Source organism: Peromyscus leucopus, chromosome 3, assembly GCF_004664715.2.
Source record: "Peromyscus leucopus breed LL Stock chromosome 3, UCI_PerLeu_2.1, whole genome shotgun sequence".
Taxonomy (NCBI): domain Eukaryota; kingdom Metazoa; phylum Chordata; class Mammalia; order Rodentia; family Cricetidae; genus Peromyscus; species Peromyscus leucopus.
This window is the reverse complement of record NC_051065.1, coordinates 67,352,308-67,375,484: the sequence shown is the minus strand read 5'-3', so window position 1 is coordinate 67,375,484 and position 23,177 is coordinate 67,352,308. Positions and strand designations below refer to the sequence as shown.

General features: G+C 38.5%; 1 protein-coding gene across 1 annotated transcript in view; it reads right to left on the bottom strand.

The window, feature by feature from the left end:
- The window catches only part of Stk31 (serine/threonine kinase 31), a 78,227-nt gene that overhangs the window by 34,356 nt on the left and 20,694 nt on the right, over positions 1-23,177 (bottom strand). Inside the window, 8 exon segments of the mRNA XM_028864228.2 lie at positions 81-197; positions 826-1,005; positions 7,256-7,378; positions 8,122-8,281; positions 13,741-13,856; positions 15,420-15,594; positions 17,837-18,195; positions 21,440-21,598. Of these exon segments, the coding sequence (XP_028720061.2) occupies positions 81-197; positions 826-1,005; positions 7,256-7,378; positions 8,122-8,281; positions 13,741-13,856; positions 15,420-15,594; positions 17,837-18,195; positions 21,440-21,598 (1,389 nt within the window).

The window sequence follows — 23,177 nt, the reverse complement described above, 5'->3', positions numbered from 1 at the left end:
ATCATACTATTTTTTAACACAATCCAGCTAGCAAATGAAACTGCTGTCTCAAAGGAAACAACAGCAACATCATTACTCACAATGAGAGATATCTCCAGTTCTTTGCAAACACATGACTCAGTCTTCTCTAAAATTTCATCAATATTGTCAATCATGTCTTCTGAAGTTAGTGATTCACCCAAAGATAGATCAAAAACCTTATTTGCAAAAATAAAACCATAGTGCATCTCAATTAATTTACTTAGCATTCTTTGTACCTATATACCTGAAGTAAAGCATGAGGCTATACCATGGATGAAATAGAAAAAATAAAATTCAAGGAAAAGAACAAATGTAAAACTTACATAACAAAGATAAAAAACCTAAGCATAGTATGCTTAAAGAAAACTGGTGGTTAGCCGGGCGTGGTGGCGCACGCCTTTAATCCCAGCACTCGGGAGGCAGAGCCAGGCGGATCTCTGTGAGTTCGAGGCCAGCCTGGGCTACCAAGTGAGTTCCAGGAAAGGCGCAAAGCTACACAGAGAAACCCTGTCTCGAAAAGACAAAAAAAAAAAAAAAAAAAAAAAAAAAAAAAAAAAGAAAACTGGTGGTTAAGACAAATGATCAATTCAAATGAAAAGAGAAAAACAGAAACCATATCAACATGATTTTTAATATAATAAAACAGTTTAAGTCCAAAGTGGTGAAAAATCCTGACTGCTCAGTCTTAACTCTGAGAGCTACAAGTAGAAAATGTCAGCTATAGAACGACAAAAAGACAGAATGAGAACAAACACACAACCTCATTTCCTTCCACAAACAATCCTAATTGGGAGCTCGGCTTACCTTCTGACTGCTCTGGAACCACGCCACAAGATGCTGCAGAGAAGCCTCTGTCTCACTCCTAATACTGGCGAATTCTTCTCTTTTGCTACACTGCCAGTCATAAAACTTTCTAAGTATTTCTTCAGAGTCAGTTCCTTCTTTGGCCTTTCCATACACTTCTTCTAAAGAAGTTGATAAGTCCTAAAGACAGAAATATCCATTTGCTGACATAACTGACCAAATGTTAGGATTTAAGCACTGTGCTAGGATGCAAGAATCAGAATACCATAATGTTGAATCTCTACTCTTAAAAATAGTATAAATATAACTAAAAAGCAGAGAGAAAATATCCAAATTAACAAAACCAGAAATAAAAGGGGGGACATAACAACAGACACCAAGAAAATCCAGAGAATCAAAAGAACATACTTTAGAAATCTATACTTCACCAAATTGGAAAATGAAAAACAATAGATAATTTTCTCAATATGTACCACCTACTAATCAAGATCAGATAAGCAACTGAAACAGACTTATATCCCTAGGGAAATAGAAGCAGTCATTAAAAGTCTCCTAACCAAAAAATTCCCAAGGCCAGATGATTTTAGCATAGACCAGACTTTCAAAGAGTTAATGCCAATACTCCTAAAATTATTCCACAAAATAGAAACAGAAGGAACACTGCCCAACCCATTTTTATGAGGCCACAGTTACCCTCATGCCTAAACCACATGAAGACACAACAAAGAAAGAGTTACAGAGCAATTTCCCTTATGAACATAGATACAAAAATACTCAACAAAATCCTTGCAAACTGAATGAAAGAACACATAAAAAAAGTTATTTCACCATGATCATGTAAGGCTTCATCCCACAGATGCAGAAATAGTTCAACATATATAAATCAATAAAAGTAATCCACTATATAAACAAAACAGAAAGAAAAAAGTCATACGATCATTTCATTAGATGCAGAAAAGGCTTTTGACAAAATCCAACAGCCCTTCATGATAAAAAGTTCTGGAGATTAGGGATAAAAGAGACATACCTCAACATAATAAGGCAGTTTGCAGCAAGCCCATGACCAACATCAACTTAAATGGAAAGAAACTAAAGCAATTCCACTAAAATCAGGAACAAGACAAAGTCATCCACTATCTCCATACTTATTCAATATAGCACTTTAAGTCTTAGCTAGAGGATTAAGACAACTGAAGGAGATCAAGGAGGTACAAAAGAGAAAGGAAGAACTCAAAATATCTTTATTTACAGATAATATGATAGTATATACAAGCCACCCTAAAAATTCCACCAGGAAACACTTACAACTGATAAAAACTTTCAGCAAAGTGGCTAGGTACAAAATTAACTCACAAAAACCAGTAGCCCTCCTATATACAAATGACAAACAGACTGAAAAAGAAATCAGGAAATAACACCGTTTGCAAAAGCCTCAGATAATTTAAAACATCTTGGGCTCACTCTATTCAAACAAATGAAAGACTTTTATGATAAAAACTTTAAAACACTGGAGAAAGAAACTGAAGAAGGTATCAGAAGATGGAAAGATCTCCCACACTCATGGATTAGTAAGATTAGTATAGTAAAATGGCCATCCTACCAAAAGCAATATACAGATTCAATGCAATCCCCATCAAAATTCCAAGACAATTCTTCACAGATCTTAAAGAGACAGTTTTCAGCTTCATATGGAAACACACACACACACACAAACACACACACACAAAAAAAAAACAATCTGTATAATAAAAAAACTGCAGGAGGTAGCACTATCCCTTAGTATGAGAGAGCTATAGTAATAAAAAAACGCATATTATTGGCACAAAAACAGACACATTGATGAATAGAATAGAATTGAAGACAAAGACATAAGTATACACGGCTGCAGACATCTGATTTTTGACAAAGAAGCCAAAAATACACAATGAAGGAAAGATAGTGTGCTGATCAAACCACACAGTTGCATGTAGAAGAATGAAAATAGAACCACATTTATCACCTTCTATAAAATTCAACCTATGGACCAACCTATGAATCTGCCAGAATAAAGTAGAGAATAGACTGAGCTCATTGGTACAGGAAAAGACTTTCTGAACAGGACCAAGACTTCGGGAATAAAGGCCAAGAATTAATGAATAAAACTTCATCTAGCTTTTAAAAAAACTGTACACTAAGGGACACCTTCTAACAAAGCTTTACCTAAAAAAAAAATGGGAAAATATATTTACCAATTATAATCTGATAGAAATTTGTATCTAAAACATATAAAAAAGTAACACTGAATATCAATAAAACAAATAACCCAATTAGAAATGGGATATAGAACTTAACAGTTCGCAGAAAATGAAATGGCTGAGAAATACTTAAACAAAATGTTCAATGTCCTTAGACATAAGGGAAATACAAATTAAACGTGGCAAGGTATAGACTTATGGAAATGGATTAATTTAAGCTATAAGAAGAGTTAGCAAGAAGCCTGCCATGGCCATACAGTTTGTAAGCAATATAAGTCTCTGTGTTTACTTGGTTGGGTCTGAGTGGCTGTGGGACTGGCAGGTGACAAAGATTTGTCCTGACTGTGGGCAAGGCAGGGAAACTCTAGCTACAAATGGCGCCCAACGAGAGGGCAAGAGTTTCCACCTAAAACCTGAGAAAAGATTCTAAAATGGAGCTAAAAACAGCTTCCTAATTGTCTCTCTCAAATGAGCAGCAGCTGCCGGTTTGAGCTACTGGCGGGTTCCTAGCGTGTGAGCTCGGTCTGCAGTATGGCGGGAATGAGGCCTCTGCAAGTGGCACATTAAGCTGCATGGTGGATTTAGCCTTTGCTAGTAGAAAACAAAAAGAGGTTTCTGGGCTACACGCTGCTTTGATAAGAAGCATAGACCCACTATTTCTGAGAGTTGATGGCTCCCAGAGCTGGCGGAAAACGTACCACCGCCATGTTGGGAAGCTGAAGTGGGCGGAGCCAGCAGCCACAGTGCTAAGAAGGCTGCAGTTTAAAGCAATAGGCTCAAGGTAATATAAAACATAAGCCACATAAAGATGGCTACCACACAGAGAATCTGGATTATGTTCTCTTTGATATTTGTAACTGAAGAAAAACATTTGATTACAAAAGCTGTTGAGTTATGCCAAAATGTATATTTTAAAGGTACCTTGACTTCAAAATGTGGATGTAAGGATATGTTGCTTTGGAAAGGAGGCTCTGCTTTTGTTTCTACAGAAAGCCAGAGGCTATGGATTTGTTCCAGATTAAGATACATCAGGTTTGACCAGCCAAGACCACCTGAAAGGTCTCCGATGACACCATGGCCCAGATGATCCAACATCCAGAATCGTTTCAAGTCACGGACTACTCCATGATCCTAAAATTTTCTTTGTGTCCCCATAAGATACAGCGCCCCCCTCCAGCAGGAAGTAGTAAGAGAAGCTACGCCCAAATTCCCAAATATACCAAGCTGACTTTGGAGATGTGTAAAAGTTAAAACCTTCCTTTTAAAAAAAAAAAGAAAGGGGAAGTGCTGTGGGACGGTCTATATGTCAAATTGCTCTGATTGGTCAATAAATAAAACACTGGTTGGCCAGTGGCCAGGCAGGAAGTAGGTGGGACAAGGAGAGAGGAGAATTCTGGGAAGCAGAAGGCTGAGGCGGAGAGACACTGCAGCCGCCGCCATGACCAGCAGCATGTGAAGATGCCAGCAAGCCACCAGCCACGTGGCAAGGTATAGACTTATGGAAATGGATTAATTTAAGCTATAAGAAGAGTTAGCAAGAAGCCTGCCACGGCCATACAGTTTGTAAGCAAAAAAAAAAAAAAAAAAAAAAAAAAAAAACAACTTTGAAATTCCATCTTACCACAGTCAGAATAGCTAAAGTTAATAAAACAAATGACAGCAAATGCTGGTGAGGATGTGGGGAAAGAGGAACACTTCTCCACTGCTGACGGAAGAGCAAACTGGTATAAGCCACTATGGAAATAAGTGTGGAAGTTCCTCAAAAGGATGAAACAGATTTATTGTAAGATCCAAGGATACTACTCTTAGGCAAATACTCAAAAGACTCTGTTTCTTATCACAGAGATACTTGCTCAGCCATATTCCCTGCTGCTCTATTCATAATAGCCAGAAATTGGTAACAGCCTAGATGTCCATCAGCTGATGAATGGATGAGACTAGTTCATTTACGCAATGGAATATTATTCAACTGTTAAGAAAAATGAAATCAGCAGGACAGTGGTGGTGCACATCTCTAATCCCAGCACTCAGGAAGCAGAGGCAAGCACATCTCTGTGAGTTCGAGGCCCACCTGGGCTACAGAGTGAGTTCCAGGAAAGGTACAAAGCTACACAGAGAAACCCTGTCTCAAAAAACCAAAAAGAGAAAAAGAAAAAGAAAAATGAAGTCAGAGGAGGGAGGGGAAACTGTGGTCAAGATATAAAAGCAAAAAAGGGGGGGCTAATTATGGAATTTGCAGGTAAATTGATGAAGCTAGAATCAGTCATCTTGAGTGTGGTAATCCAGACCCAGAGAGACAAATAGTGCATGTTTTATCTTATATTTGGATGTTAGCTTTTAAGCTTTAGATATTTCATTTAGAACATCCACAGAGATTGGGTAGACCAATAACAAGAGGGGAGAAGGGGACCTTCCAAGGAAGGAAATTTAGAATATAATGTCATACAGGTATAAAGAGGAAACTAAATGGGAGGATTAAATATGAGGGAGAAGGATGGCAGGATAAAGGAGAGAATATGGACAGGAATAAAGGCCCTTTGAAAAGCCGTAAGTACTATTTCAGAAGCTTCCTAAAATATATGAAAGGAAATTTAATGGTGTTACCATATAATGGAAAAGGCAATGCCCCAACTCGGTATCATTATACCAAGTAAAACCCCTAATACCAGAATGTGTTACATCTTGCAGTCATTGGCCAAAGTGGTCCCACAGACCCCACAAGCATTATAGGCTATTGTTAATGTTATTGGTTGCCCTCCACAACATAATGGTAAGACCCTATTGCTGAAGATACCACTTACTTATGACATCAAACAGAGAGAAATCAAGATAGTGCCCAACTAGAAGCTTGACCACTACTAACTAGCATTCATGATACTGGAAGGTGTTATACATGCTACCAGACAAGGAAAATCATCACTAATCTCACCCAACAATGAACCCTATAACAGCAACTGGCCTGCAAGTTACACTGGTGCAACAATGGCACAATTGTGATGGGAATCATCAACTACTTTTTAGTTGTATTGAAGGCCTTCTCCGTAAGTGGAACTCACAGATGACACTGTTAATTAATGAAGCCAAGAACCAGAAACCAGAAAGAGCATGCATCCTGGGGAAAAACCTACTACATTCTACTAAATGAACATAACCATAAAGCAACTACTAATGACATATTTCTATCCCCATAGTTCATTGAATCATTCAACCCTCATTAGAGAAGCCTCTTCTTGCAGTAGATAGTTAACAGAGGCTCACAACTAGATAGTGTGCAGAAAGTGAGAGACCTTGGAACACTCAGCCCTAAATGGGATGTCTTATCAAACCCCTTACCTCAAGGCTCAATGATCTATTGAGAAGAAGCAAAAGACTGTAAGAGCCAGAGATGGTAAGTTACTTCAAGAAAACAGCATTTTCCAGACACAACAGGGCTGGTATACAATAGGAAGTCACAGAGACTGTGGCAGCATGCACAAGGCCTGCATAAATTCAAATCAGACAAAAATCCCAGCAGAGGAAGAGTGGGCACAAAATCCCACCTCTAACCAGTAAGTTACTTGCAACTGATACCTGCTGAGAGATAGAAAAGCAGTTTTCTCCAATGAAGTGACACTGCATATATGAACCACACTTCAGAGCAGGCCTCATGCTTAGGGACAGCTGACCAACATAAAACAATCTACATATATTCGTGTGTGCTTTTTTGGCTATGGTCTGTGGAGTTCTATCTTTTTTTAATTAACTTATTGTGCATTGTTGTTTTGCCTGTATAAGGGTGTTGAATCCCCTGAAACTGGAGTTGTAGACAGTTGTGAGATGAGAGGTGGGTGCTGGAAATTGAACCTGCGTCCTCCGGAAGACAGACAGTGCTCTTAACTGCTGAGCCATCTCTCCAGGCCTGTTTTTTTTTTTTTTTTTCTTTTTTTCAAGAGAAAAAACATTAAATTGAGTAGGGAGGGAGGGAGGGATCTGGGAGGACAGAGTGAGGGAGAATATGGATCAAAATGTATTGTGTAGAAAAAAAATAATAATAAAACAAGTTAATTTAAATTTTAATGCCATTAAAAACTGGAAATCAGCGAAGGAAAAGTTTTTACAATTATCAGTACTATCTAAAATCTCAATGTTAATACTGATTTAACCTCTCAAAGAATAAACTTAATTTTAGTGTATATTTAATATATTTTAATTCCAACCTGTAATGTTTTTAAGCGTTTATCAAGTGGTAATTCATCTACTTCCAGAATAAAAACATCTACAGCCACAAACAGCTTTTGTTGTACTTCATTTCTTTTGGCGATCAAAAGACTACCTTCATTCTGAAGAAAGGAAAATAGAATGGTCACTATTAGACACCAGGTATTTTCACACATTTACCTCTATGGACAATAGTAATTTCTAAAGCTTAATACCACACTTCAAATACACCATTTAAGCTCAACAATCCTGCTAAGCTCACTTTCCCTATTATCTCTGCCTTGATGAACGTGTTCCTTTGAACTTCCATCTTCATGCTCCTCCTTTCTTCACAGCCTCTCACACTGAGTCCAACTGTAGTAACATAAACATGTTACTCAGACCAAAACACGAGGTCCAGGTTAGCAGGTTTACAAGTTGCCCTAGTTAAAGCTTCATATGAGACCCTCAAAGCCAGTATTTCTGTTAACTCCTCTACAGGTTTAGCTTCTAGTAGCCCTGCAGGACATACCCAGTTGTAAGAATACTCATTAGGTGTTTTATAGTTCTTCCTAATGCAGATACAATTTACCATTCAGGAATATTTACCATAAACAATCTTGACTATTAACATGGTTGAAACATTTTATCAGATTTTCAGGGGAATAGAAAATTAGTTGAATATTAAATATGCACACTGAAGAGGAAAAGATTTTTGTTAACCATGTATCTAGTTGCCAATTACCTATCCTAACTTTCTCTTAAAGTATGACTAGAGTAGCAGACCCATTGCTTTCTCAAAAAATTCAACAGATTAAAATAAATAAATAAATAAATAAGTAAGTAAGTAAATAAACCAACACAGGAGAGAAAATTCTTAACCCACCTCATTGTGACAAGTTTGGATCTTCTCCTGAGCCACATTATATTCGGCCCAAATTTTTTCTAACTCATTCAAAGATTCTAGAGTAGTAAAGGAGCCTTCCTCCAGCACTTGCATAGCATCTGAAAGGTCATTACCAAAACGAATACTGATGTTAATGTGCCTATTTAAAAAAACAGAAAAAGAAGATGGGGAAACATCAAGAAATTGCAAAGTTCATATGAGGAAAATTCATTTAAAACATCTAAAAGTTACTATTTACAGCACTGGCCTATGACTAGGTACTTTTTAAAACTTTATGGAAAATCATATGTAACTACAGTACAAAGTTCTAATTAAAAATAAGAGAACTGGAGGGATGGCTCAATGGTTAAAAGACTTGCTTTTGTGAAGGACACGGGTTCAGTTCCTATTGGCACCCATATGGCAGGCAGCTCATAACTATCTGTAATGCCAGTTCTAGGGGAAGAGATGCCTTCTGACCTCCACAGGCATCATCACACTTGCAGGTGGTGCACATACATACATGCAGGCAAAACATCCATATGCATAACAAGTAAACCATTTAAAATGCATGGAACAAATAATTTCATATATATTTTGAGGTAAAATATTGCTGTCAGTCAGGTGTGGTGGTACATATCTTTAATCCCAGTACTCAAACAAAACGAAAACAAAAGATATTGCTGTGTTGCCCAGCTTGGCCTCAGAATTTCTAGGTCCAAGCATCTTCCTGCCTCAGCCTCCAATAGAACTGTTGCTGCTGACACATGCTACCATATCTAACAGAAAGAAACATTTTTTTAAACTTTGTATAGAAAGATGACTTCCAAAATCTGCAGAATTTAAAATGTCAAAAGGACCTTTAACTTAAATTCTATAATGAGATGTATAAATACTTATTTAAAAAATTTAGACATAGGCTGTCTCATTTATCAGAGCCATAGGCATTTATCAGAGCCATAGGCAAAGTCCTTCTACCTAGTATATGCTGCATTTTTTTAAATCTGTAAGCAAAGCAATCAGAGAGGTTAGGTAATAAACAAAACTAACAGGTTTCATCTATATTTTTTTCTAGCTCCCAACTAGACTGCCACCATTCTATTAGCACATTTTTTCCTCAAGAATGAATTAAAGTATATTGCCATTTTGGCTCAAGTCTGGCTCAGAGCTTTGCCAACGCAGCCACATGATTTTTAGTATTGTATCTAAAGTTAATTAGGCTCTGGGAGTCCAAATTACCCAACTCTTAAAAGATTTACAGACCAACCAGGCAGTGGTGGCACACGCCTTTAATCCCAACACTTGGAAGGCAGAGGCAGGCAGATCTCTGTGAGTTCGAAGCCAGCTTGGTCTACAGAGTGAGTTCCAGGACAGGCACCAAAACTACACAGAGAAACGCTGTCTCGAAAAACAAAACACAAAACCAAAAAACAAACAAACAAAAAAGATTTACAGATCACATACTGTGTGAGGATTTATACTGGAGAATATCAATTTCCACTGGGGGAAAGAAATCAACATGCAATGTATGCATCCATGATGACATCAAAGTATGGGTTAAAATGAGTCATTAAAGTCCAGAACATAGCATGAAAAAAGAATTAGGTTGTTTAACAACTAATTAATCCATGCATTAGAAAAGAGGGACAAGCTGGGCGGTGGTGGCGCACGCCTTTAATCCCAGCACTCGGGAGGCAGAGCCAGGCAGATCTCTGTGAGTTCGAGGCCAGCCTGGGCTACCAAGTGAGCTCCAGGAAAGGCGCAAAGCTACACAGAGAAATCCTGTCTCGAAAAACCAAAAAAAAAAGATTTGCTAATTAATTCCTTTTCTTCTTATTTTACAAATAAAATGTTTTAGAAAGAATATAATAAAAAAATTCCTATTAACAAAACGTCCAATGCACTCCTCTGGGCTCCACACTAGGACCCACAACCCTGGCAGACTTGTGTGCACGCGCGCGCGCACACACACACACACACACACACACACACACACACACACACACACACTGGCTCCATATCCTGGCCTACAACTACAGGAAAAGATTTCTGCTTTATTAGAGGCCAGGCCAGATTTAGGGACCTCAAACTGCACTCTCTCCCCGGGCTCCATATTCTGATTTACAACTTTGGAATAAGACTTCAGTTTTACCAGATGCCAGGCCAGATCTAGGGACCCTAAACCCCAAAAATCCCAGAAGAGACACCGTAGTGGACCAGAAGAATCACTAGTCACCAGAACTGTTGGTATTTAAACCAGAAGACCAGAGGAAAGATAAACCAAGGAACAAAACACCCATCCAACAAAGACAAACACAGGAATCAACACCTATACCTATAATCATCCCAAACCCAGATGCCTAAACGCCAGTATAAGAAACAATCAATAATAGAAAGGGCAACACAGTATCACCAAAGCCCAGTTATCCTGTGACAGCAGGAGCTGAACAATCCAGCACAGATGAATCATAAGAAAATGACCTTAAAAATTACTATGAAGATGATATAGGTCCTTAAAGAGGAAATGAAAAAACAAAAAAACCCTTAGAGAAACTGAGAAAAAGACAAAAAATTGGAAGAACTCAATAAATCCCTAAAAGAAAGTTAAAAAAAAATAGAACTGAGAATCAATCTACCATAAGACCCAGCTATGTCATTTTACTCTTGGGACTCTCAGGCGTATACCCAAAGGATGCTCAATCATGCCACCAGGACACTTGCTCAACTATGTAATAGCCAGAACCTGGAAACAACCTAGATGTCCCTCAACTGAGGAATGGATAAAGAACATGTGGCACATTTACACGATGGAGTATTACTCAGCTGTTAAAAACAAAGACACAGGGGTGGGGGGACTGGAAAGATGGCTCAGCAGTTAAAGAGCACTGGCTGCTTGCTCTTCCAGAGGACCTGGGTTCAAATCCTAGCACCCATATGGCAGCTCACAACTATCTGTGACTCCAATATCTGACATCCTCACACAGACATACATGCAGGCAAAACATCAATGCACATAAAATAATATAAATAAATAAATTTAAAAAAAAAAAGGACACCAGGATATTTGAAGGCAAATGGATGGAACTAGGAAAGAAGTCATCCTGAGTGAGGTAACCCAGACTGAGAAAGACAAACATGGTATGTACACACTTATAAATGGTTGTAAGCTGTAAAATAAAGGATAACTATTCTACAATCCACAGACCCCAAGAGACTGGTTAACAAGGAGGGTTCATGGAAAGACACCCAGATATCCCCAAGAACGGGAAAGAGAGATTTTGTGAATGGACTGAGGGCAGGTGGGGATGGAACATGAGCAATCAGGTTGGAGAGGCAGAGAGGGAGAATAATGAAAGAGATTATTGGAAAGGGGGGGGCATTTTGGGATCAGGTAAAAACCTGGCACAAGGGAATCTCCCAGGTATCTACAAGGATGACCCCAGCTAAGACTCTTAACAATAGCTGACACATAGCCTAAACTGGCCATCTCCTGTGACCAGGCAAGACATCAAGTGGAGGGAGTGGGAAACCAACCCAACCACACAACCTTTGACCTACAGTCTGTCTGGCCTATAGGATATGCTGGGGTAAGGATGGTCTGGAGATTGAGGGAGTGGCCAACCAATGAGCAGTCTAGCCTAAAAGCCATGCCACGAGAGTAAGTCCACTCCTGACACTGCCTGGAACACCAGGACCCATAGGCTAGATGAGCCAAAGACCTAGGATAGAACCAAACAGGACTGGAGGGGAAAAATGTCAATATAACGATGCTAAACATATCCGGCTATACACATACATAGATTGGTGCCTAGCCCAACTGTCATCAGAGAAGCTTCATCCAGCAACTGATAGAAACAGATGCAGACCCACAGCCAAACATCAGTCAGAGCTCGAGGAATCCTGAAGAAGAGGGGGAGAAAGGATTGTAGGAGCCAGAGGGGTCAAGGACACCACAAGAAAACTCAGAATCAACTAACCTGGGCTCACAGGGGCTCACAGAGACTGAACTGACAACCAGGGAGCCTGCATGGGACTGACCTAGGCACTCTGCACGTATGTGACAGTTGTGTAGCTTGGTCCTCTTGTGGGACTCCTAACAGTGGGAACAGGGGCTGTCTTTCTTTTACTGGCTTTTGGAACCCTACTCCTCATACTGAGTCTCCTTGTCCAGCCTTAATACACGGGGAAGAGCTTAGTCTTCCTGCAACTTGATACACTGTGTTTTGTTGATACTCGTGGAGAGCTGCCCTTTCCTAAACTGAAACAGAGGGGTAGTGGATTGGGGGGTGGGAACAGAGAGGGGTGGGGGAGGACTGGGAAGAGAGGAGGGAGGGAAACTGCGACTGGGATATAAAATAAATAAAATTAAAAAAAAAAACCTTCAGTTTCAGTAAACTGGAAAAAAAACCCTCAGATAGTACAGTTAAACATGCCGATTCCCCATCAAACCACCACTTAGAAGCTGAAGTGGGTAGGGGGTTGTTTCTAATTTCACTCTCAAATACGAACTTAAGACACTATGGCTTTAAGTACAAATAGAAAACTGACCAAAAGATTCTGTAAAATTAATCCTAGGTTTGGAACTTTCTCTTTTAAGTCATCAAAAGCCAAAGACTAAACTGAGAGAGTCAAACAAACACCATGACAGGCTCCTATGGCCTATCAGAAACCAGGCCTCAGTTTCAGTTTACTGGAACTGGACAGGCAGTTCTTGGAAAAACCACAACCCCATGGCAACCAATCAGCAAACACCCTTCTGCTAGCTAAAGACAGTTTCCCCCACCCTGCTCCTAGAAAGTCTCTAACCACTGGAGCCACCAACCAATCCTACAGCAACCCGAAAGCTTTTTGTTTAAACCCATCAATCAACCCCTAGACTAACCTCCCTCCCTGACGCTCCCCTTGCTATGCTCAAAAGGAGCCTGCGCGCTTCTCCCAGGGTCAACACTCTGTATGAATGGTAGACCCCTACATGCTGGAATTGTTCTGCTCTTGAAAAATAAACATTCATGCTGATTGCATATGTGTCTTGTGGTCTCTGGAGCGATTCACAGACCCTAACATAAATCTCAAAAGCAAAAACAGTATACACACAATTTTAGCAAAGCACCAACTAATTAGCAATTTTTACATTTATACACACACACACACACACACACACACACACACACACAATTGAAGGGGAGGGTCTGAAGAGATCAGTTGGGAAAGTGCTTGCCACAAAAGCATGGCGACCCAACTTGGATCCCCAGAACCCACATTGAAAGGCTAGGCCTAGGGGTGTACCATGTAATTAATCCCAGTGCTAAGGAGGTAGAGACTGGTGCATCCCTGGATCTAGGTGGCCAGACAGAACAGCCTACCTGGTGAGTACAGGATAGTGAGAAACTGTCTCAAGAAACAAGGAATGCACCTGGGGAATGATCTTGAAGTTGTGCTCTGGCCTCCACACATGCACCCACGCCCATGTATGCATACAAATACCATATATATATCCACATATAAAACATTCTTTGAAGCTGAAATTTTTGCTCAGTAGTAAAGAATCTGCCACAAGATTCTGGGTTCAATAACCAGAACTATATAAAAAAAAACACATATAATTTTTCTGTAAAGTACCTAATTTCTTTCAATAGCTCCACTTTAGCTGCCAGATTCTTCAGCCTGGTTCCTACACACGTTTTCAGAGTGTTTTCTAAGTGCTTAGTCAGATCCATGGTGGTAGTTTTCTCTTTCTGAAACATAAAAAGTAGACCTAAGATAGTGAGAACTAATTATGACAACATACTTCTAGCATTCAAATGACTTTTGGTTAGACTCAAGCAAAATGTTAAGAGTTTATATATATATATATATTTATATATATATATATATACACATATATGTGTGTGTGTGTATGTATGTATGTATGTTAGTGTCAGAACTGAACTGAATTGTTGGACATCTAGCTAATACCAGGTCTAGGACCCTAGTTGGAAGGGATAACTTTTAAGGACTCCATGAAGCAATATGGAAAATATGATATAAATGGCATTATGCAATTACTGCTTATTTTACTATGAACTACGTAGTATGATATAGTTTGGTTGGTTTTCAGTTGGGGAGGTTAGTTGGCTTTCAGTTGGGGAGGGCTGAGATCTAACCCAGGACACCTGTGCCTAGTAGTTGTTTGAAGAAGTGGAGGAGGTGGAGGTGATAGTGGTGGTGGAGGTGGTGGTACTGGTGGTGGTAGTGACAGGGTCTCACTGTGTAACCCTGGCCAGCCTAGAACTCACTATGTAGACCAGGCTGACCTCAAACTCATAGAGATCCACCCATATCTGCCTCCTGGGTGCTGGGATTAAAAATGCATGCACCACCATACTCAACTCTAGTTTCTTTAACATTTTCTTCTATTAGCAATATATATATTCATTTTTGTAGCCTTGGCTGGCCTGGAGATTGCCATATAGGCCAGGCTGGCATCAGACTCACTGACATCTGCCTGCCTTAGCCTCTCCAGTGCTGGAATTAAAGGTGTGAATGTACCACTATGCACAGAAATAGATGCATTCTTTTTTTTTAATAGATGCATTCTTAAGAATATGAAATACTATTAATGATGCTTGTTTTGAAACATTACATGATGTATAGATTTAACAAAGGACTAAAAAAAAACCAAAGACTGTAAAAAAATGGTTATGAACAATATAGGGATTAACTATGAACTCTCTCTTTCTGCAATGTTTTGAGATTTTTCCATAATTTACAAGCTTTAGGGGCTGTAAGTAAATGCTTGCCAAACAAGCATGAGGACCTGAGTGAGGTCCACACCTCCACATTAAAAAGCTAAGCACAGCAGTGGCACACATCTGTAATGCAGCAGTGGAGAGACAGAAAAAAGAAGGATCTTTGGGGCTTGCTGTCCAGGCAGTCCAGCCAAATTAGCATGCTCCAGGTTCAGTGAAAGACCTGCCTCAAAAACTAAAGTGGAAATGAGGAAAATATCTGACATCGACCTCTGGCCTCCACACACATGTTCAAACACAAGAAAATGCACCTGCACACAATGAACACGCACGCACACATACATACACACACACAAAATTAAAGAACATAAGATAAAATATAAATGAAAAATAATTATATTTCAAACAGCCAATGGAATATAAACATGGTTAGCTTGAAATATAAGAAAAAAATTCTCACATAAATATCAAGAGAGACTGGATGGACACAGCGTGACAAAATAACATGAAGGATCAGTAAGAGCAGAGATTTCACAGTGTAACTTTCTTTACCACAAGCCACTGACATACCTGCAGCTCTTGGGCAGTCTGTTCAACTTTCAATTCCAACGCCTTATAATTTTCTAGGAGGACCTCTTTCTCTGTTTTAAGCTTTTCATTCTCTTCTATAAGTTTCTGGTCCTGTTTAATTTTTGCCAAGCTGACATTAGACCCTAAATTAAAGTCACCAGCAGCCAAACTTTCCCTATTAAAAACAAATTCATTAATTTTTAAAAATATGCTAAGGTTGTTGGAACCCACAAAATGTAATTACCATAGGCTTTTTATAATACACTTTATAATTAATTGTGGCCACTAAAACTATGCCCTAGTTTAACATTAAAAATAATTTAAGCTGAGCATGTTAGCACAGGCCTGAAATCCCAGAATTTGGAAGGCCAAAGTAGCTGCACACAAAATCTGAGGCCACTTTCAGTGGAACAGACTACAAGAGCAGTCTGGGCTACAGTCAGACTGTATCAAAACATGAAAAACAGATTATTTTAATGCAAACTATGTTGTTTTAACTGGGGTACACATCAAAAACAATGCCTTCACTTTCTTATATTCCAAATTCCTCTTAACACTATCAACTCCAAAGAACAACATGAATAATAAATAAATAGTGCTGTATCAGTTTTTTCTATTCCCTCCTCCCTTACACCTTATTTGTTTAGTTCTTAAACCACCAGTAAAAATCGATCAAACTGCCATGATATCAATGCTTGGATCACCATAGATGAGAGAGAATACACTGGAGCTAGAGCACTGATTCTCAACTTGTGGGTTGCAATCCCTTGAGGATTCAACAACCCTTTCACAGGGGTCACCTAAGACATTATGATTCAAAACAGTAGCAAAATTAGTTATGAAGTAGCAACAAAAATAATTTTATCATTGGGAGTCAACACAACAAAAGGAACTGTATTAAACAGTTATAGCATTAGAAGGGCTGAGAACCACTGACCTAGAGAGATGCTCAGTGTTTAAGAGCACTGGCTGCTCTTGTAGAGGACCCTGGTTCAACTCCCTCCCAGAACCCACATGGCAGCTCACAACCTTCTGTAACTCCAGGTCCAGGATATCAAATGCTCTCTTCTGACCTCTGAGGGCACCAGACAATCATATGGTACAGAGACACACATGTAAACAAAATGCCAAACATAAAATAATGTTTTTAAATAATGTATTGGTATACATGAGTATCTAGTCTGGCTTTCTGCCTTGAGTAGATAATTGAAAATTATCTAAAAGGGTAGCTCAAATACATATACCTGAGGTGAGAGATATCTCACTTCCTCTGATCTTTTAGTTATATGGAATACATGAATCGAAACAACATACCATACATCAGAAGTATAAACAATTATTTGATCAGTTGAGAATTAAAAATATAGGTTGAGGGTGGAGATCAATTAGTAAAGTATATGGCTTGCAAGCATCAGGCCTTGGGTTTTACTTCCAGCACACACACACAAAAAAAAAAAGCCAAAAGAGTGTTTTTAAAGAAATGAAGTCCTTACAGAGCAAATAAATCTCACTACAAGCTTTCACACACAAAAATTCCTTAAACATGTGAAAATTTTTCTTATAGCTTTCACACACAAAAAATCCTTAAACATGTGAAAATTTTTCTTATAGCCAGAGGAAAAACATTCAATCTTTTTTCCCTTAAGAGGATGGGGATTATATCCAGAGCCTCATGTACGCCACTGAGCTAAACTCCAGCCCCAATTTCAAATCTTATTGTAAGTTCTGGGCTTTGTCTGAATAATTTCAATACTAGGGTATGTTTTTATTTTTTATAAAGACATTCAAAAGAATTGGAATGAAAAGTTGGCAAGGGAATTTTAATCAATTCAAGAACAATTTTATTTTCAAGGTTTTTAAGGAAAATATCCCTGCTAAAGATGAGAGACAGAAATTATGTAAGATCACAAAGTCATAGGTACAGTTAAGGATTCCAAAGTCCTAAGAACTGAGTTCTATAAAGGCTACTACCATAAATTTGAAATCAATTAAAATTTTAAAACAGCAGTTGCATTGGATGTTTTTGTGTCAACCTGACACAAGCTAGAATCATCAGAGAGAAAGGAGCCTCAGTTGAAGAAATGCCTCCATGAGATCCAACTGTAAGGCATTTTCTCAATTAGTAATCAATGGGGGAGGGCCCGGGGCCCAGCCCATTGTGGGTGATGGTCCTGGGTTCTCTAAGAAAGCAGGCTGAGCAAGCTGTGAGGAGCAGGCCAGTAGGCAGCACCCCTCCATGGCCTCTGCATCAGCTCCTGCCTCTGGGATCCTGCCCTGTTTGAGTTCCTGCCCTAACTTCCTCCCATAATGAATAGCAATATGGAAGTGGAAGCCAAATAAATCTTTCCTCCCCAACTTGCTTTTTGATCATGGTGTTTCATTGCAGCTATAGAAACCCTAAGTCAACCCCGTCTTACTTTGGAAATGTCACGTGATTTCCTGCATTAGTCTCATACTTCACATCAAGAGTCAACCTCCCGTTAAAATGCCCCTTTGGCCTGCTGAAAGTTGACTGGTTTGATCTGCGCCCCCACAAGGGGATAGGATTCTTGAGGTTCCTGAGAGCAAGCTGACTGGAGTCTGGTTTCTTTGCCTCACAGACGTCAACGCCAGAGGTCAGTCTGCACTTTTCTGCAAATCCTTTCTTTGCCACTTCTTCCCCTATATCGACAGTGCCATACTCAGCCTGAGCAATAACTGTTCCATCTTGATAGGTTGCTTTAATTCTCATTTTTATTTCTTTTTCAAAAATCAAGCTCCCCAAAAATGTTCTGCCCTAAGAAAGATAGGGGGAAAAAAACAAAATATAAACCATCCACATTAACATTTTCCTCTCTTACTTTGCTTCCACTCATATTTCTTTTTCCTAAAATCTGTATACATATATATTATATATTGACTTATGAAAATATATCTCTGCATGTGCATGAATTATTCCAATGTCTGTGAAAACCTTCTTTTCCAGAAGTAAAGTTCGTATTCAACCATATTTATAAATGGTTTTTTTTCTTTTTAAAAATGTATTTTTATTTTATGTGCATTAGTGTTTTGCCTGCATGTATGTCTATGTGAGGGTGTTGGGTACCCTGGAAATGGAGTTACAGACAGTTCTGAGCTGCCATGTGGGTGCTGGGAATAGAACCCAGGTCCTTTTGGAGAGAGTAGTCAGTGTTCTTAACCACTGAGCCATCTCTCCAGCACCATATTTATAAAATTTTAATGAATACTAATTATTTAATTACTGAATTAATAATTGAATTAATGAATACTAAATATTTAATAATCCTAGAATAATTTTTTAACCTAGCATATTGTTTTGTCTGTCTTGACTCCAACTAAATGTAATGATGTTTGTTTGGTTTTGGTTTGGTTGATTGAGACAGTGTTTCTCTGAGTAGCCCTGGCTGTCCTCAAAGTCTGCTCTGTAGACCAGGCTGGCCTCTGACTACCAAGGCCTGGGACTAAAGGCGTGAGCCAACACCACAGCTGTCATGATGTTCTAGTGAGCCCACCACAGCTGTAATGATGTTCAAAGGAGCTTTATTTTCAAAAAGGATTTCTGGTACCTATAAAAGGTACCATCAGCAACACTTAAAAATTATTTTAAAGGCAAAATCAGATACTTTGATTTTGAACTAAGACAAGAACAAAGACTAAAATAGAATCTCAAAGCACAAAACAGATGTTCACAATAACTCAGTGGGTTCAAGCCACATGGTGGAAGGAGAAAAATTCCCACAAGTTGTCCTCTGACTTCCACATATGCTACATGCATGCCCACACATGCACATATACACACAATAAATGTAAAAGAATTTCAAAGCACAAAATACCAGAGTCTTTTTTAAAATCAACAATTTTAAATTATAGACTATGAGACACTAGTAACTGTTTATTCAAAACTTAAAACTACCTTAAACAGAACTTTAAGGAGGCCATATCAGCACCATCATATGAGAGAAACCACACAAGAAACTAGGTACTTGCTAACTTTTAATTATTACCAACCCACCACACTGAGAAAAGATATAATAAAATATATTTGAGATTGCAAAGTATCTTAAGACTTCATTTTACCAGGAACTTTATTGCTGCTAAGAATTTTAATTCCTAAAACTACTTTGATACAATCTAAGTACTCTTTTCTTCTAGATGTCTCTAAATTCCTTTCCTGATTTTTCAGCCTACACTATAAATGAAATTACTAATTTTTCAGAATATATAAAGCATGAATTAAAAAGGTAAAATGAGTGATTACTGCTCTTTACAAGAAAAGTTTGGGTCTGTTATGTGGGTTTTATTTCTGTCCTCTATACTGTTACAGAGTTAGAGAAATAAAATAATTATCTGTACTAGTTTCATACAATTTTTTTGGATTTTGACTTTTTTTTAAGTGAGGTTAACTTATATTTTAGTTTTTGGTTTGGCTTTTGCATCCTCATTTTTATGATAGTTATTGACATAATTCTTACTTTGGTGGTGAGTGTTATGTAACAATTTCCTGAGAGATGGAAACATTCCATTCTGCAAGAAGATGCTCCTTAGGTAGAAAGGTAAACAACTCAAAAAGCTTCAGGATGTCCCTGAAACTGACCAGATTCTCTAAGCCCCCTCCCCCCTTCCAGAGTAAGCAATAAAAGCTGTAAGTCTCTCTCAGAAAAGCAAAGACTCTGAGATGAGATGAGCTGGCACGAAGACTCAGACAAGCTGAGCTACAAAGACGACTCTCAAGAGGGGGAAAAGGCTGCAAAATAGACTCTGACACCCCAACAGCTCCCTAGAAGCGGCAAAAACCAGCAAGCTGACTCAAAGAGGTTTAGACCAACTGAGGCACCTGGAAAGGACAGTCTCTAACCTGTTGAGCTGCCTGCAGGGTGTGCAGGTTCCCAGCTTTGTGAACTGTCACCCAGGCTGGGGTGGGCTTTGATAATGCAGCTGTCTTTGCGCCATTTCTGCTCCTGTAAGTAACCCCAATAAAATCCACTGGTTCATCAAGTTGGGTTTTAGTGGTATCCATACTTTGGTCTGTCATGGGATTCCTATCTGGCATGAGTAGACATATGGGCTGCATCTCCCCAGGAAAAGTAAACATGTGTTGCATCTCCCAGAAAAACAGGAGAGAAAAGGTTTATTTGCCTTACAAGTGCAAGTTACATTCATCACTGCAGGGAAGTTACACAGGCTGAAACAGCCAGCCACACCACATCCATGCTTAAAAGGAGAAAGAAACAAACATACCCATGCTGCCTGCTTGCTCTTCTCACCCAGCCATCTCCTGTACTATCTATATCATTCAAGAGACCCTGGCCAAGGAATGGTACTGCCCACAATGAATTGAGCCTTCCCAGGTCAATTAGCAATCAAAACAAGCCCTCACATACATGCCCACAGGCCAACCTTATCTAGATAATTCCTCATTTGAGATTTTCTTCCCAGGTTATTCTAGTTTGTGTCCAGCTACATTTAAAACTAGTCATCACATTGCCTAAAACATAAATCTGATTATTTCTAATACTAAAAATTTCAAACTACTGATATTTACAGACAAGGTTAAAGAGGGGTGCTCTAGAATCAATCCCCAGTACTGCCAAAACAGAAACAAACCCAATACTTTCACAAAAACAATGTTAACAGAATTTTTTATCATATAAAAGTCCCTTTAAATTTTTACAGAAGAAACCATTCACATTTACTTACTTATGTATATAAAATCACCTATTTGATCATTAAGAATGATTACCTACCAAATATGAGAACAAATATATAATTTTTTTATGTGTTTATGCTCATTTGTCTGTCTGTTGGGTAAGTTCGGTAAGATCAACCCCAGGGTCTGATTATACTAGGTAAGTGTTCTACCATAAACTGTATCATAACCCTGAATTATTTTATAATTCATATTTTCTACCAAAATATATAAGCTTTTACATTAAACAAAGCTAATGACATTTAACAGTGCATACGCCTTCATGTATATAGTTTCAAGTATAATACATTAAGAATTTAAATGTGTGACTTGCCTGGTCAAACTGGGTAACTTCTTGGCCAGAAGGAATCTGTAGTCCCCAAAGTCTATACTTCTTGGCAATACTAGAAAATTGCAGCTCTGGGGGAATTTCTACTATATCAGATCGGTTTAGAATTTCAGTATTTCCATAGTCAATGTACCTCACCAGGCACTAGAAAAAAATTGAAGGCAAACAGTAGTACTGAACCTAGATTATAAAATCTGTTAACTAACAAGAGCTATAAATGTTGCTTCAGATAACAAACGCCTTTAGAAACAGTTCTAATGACAACCTCAAAGTAAAGAAAATTCTGCATTTGGGAATAATTTCCAATAGTACCATTTGTCATTTGTCTTTTTTTTTTTTTTTTTTTTTTTTTTTTTTTTTTTTTTTTTGAGACAGGGTTTCTCTGTGTAGCTTTGCGCCTTTCCTGGAACTCGCTTTGGAGATCCGCCTGCCTATGCCTCCCCAGTGCTGGGATTAAAGGCGTGCGCCACCACCGCCCCGCATCATTTGTCTTTTTTAACCACTAGTATTTTTATACCAACATGAGTTTATAGCACTGTGACCCTTTCTAACCTCTTAATATTAAAATCAATCTACAGTCTTAAATTCAAATTGAAAACAGTAAAGCCTATTTTTTTCCCCACAGGAAAAAAAATTTCTTGCTGAGTAGTGGTGGTGCGCGCCTTTAATCCCAGCACTTGGAAGGCAGAGGCAGGCGGATCTCTGTTGAGTTCGAGGCCAGCCTGGGCTACAAAGCAAGTTCCAGGAAAGGTGCAAAGCTACACAGAGAAACCCTGTCTCAAAAAAATAAATAAATAAATAAAAATTCTTTAACAAAATTAAACCCACTCTGGCTAGACCTTGAAATTGGCCAAATTCACCCTTACTTCCAGCCCTGTATCTATTGTTTTTAATCTTTCTGGGGGCTGTAGGGATAGTGATTAAGTGATTAGTGATTAAGAACACTGGCTGTTCTTCCAGAAGACTCAGGTTCAGTTCTTGGCATCCATATAGTAGCTCACAACCATCTGTAACTTCAGTTCCAAGAAATCCAACACCTTCTGGCCTCTGTGGGCACTGCATACACATGGCACACATCCATACAAGCAGGAAGAGCTCCCATACACATATTTTTTTTAATTTTTAAAAACTTTCTAAAAGTATATTACAAAGTCAATCATCATCTCATGCCTTAATTTAAAACCTTAGTCAATCCAAAAGGCAAGCGCAAAATATTCTTCAACTGTCAAATTATGGAAAAAGTTATATTAAAAAATTCAGTTTCACAAAGATAAAACATTATCTATAGCAATATTAAATGATATTTTTAAAACACAAACCAACCATAGATATCATTAAACTTTTCTACTTAGCATTTTATTAATAAAAAATATTTACCAAACATAAACATTATGAAATATATTTTAAGTCTAGAAAACAGATGTAAAAAAGTCACTTATGGAACACCTGCAGAGATGTTTCCATGGTCCCACAATGTACATTTGCCCCCAAACAGCTCTGCAGAAAAATCTCATCTCCCTTAGGAGGGACGTTTATTATGAGGGAAAAAATGGGGTTGGGAAGAATTGGGAAAGGGAATAAGACAGAGTATTGGGGGGGGTGAATATTAACAAAGTTCATTTTTATATATGCAAGAAATTGTGAAATAGAAATATGTAAATAAATCTTCCACAATCTTTCAATGTAAGAAATAAAACAGCTTGACACAAAAGAACGTAATCAC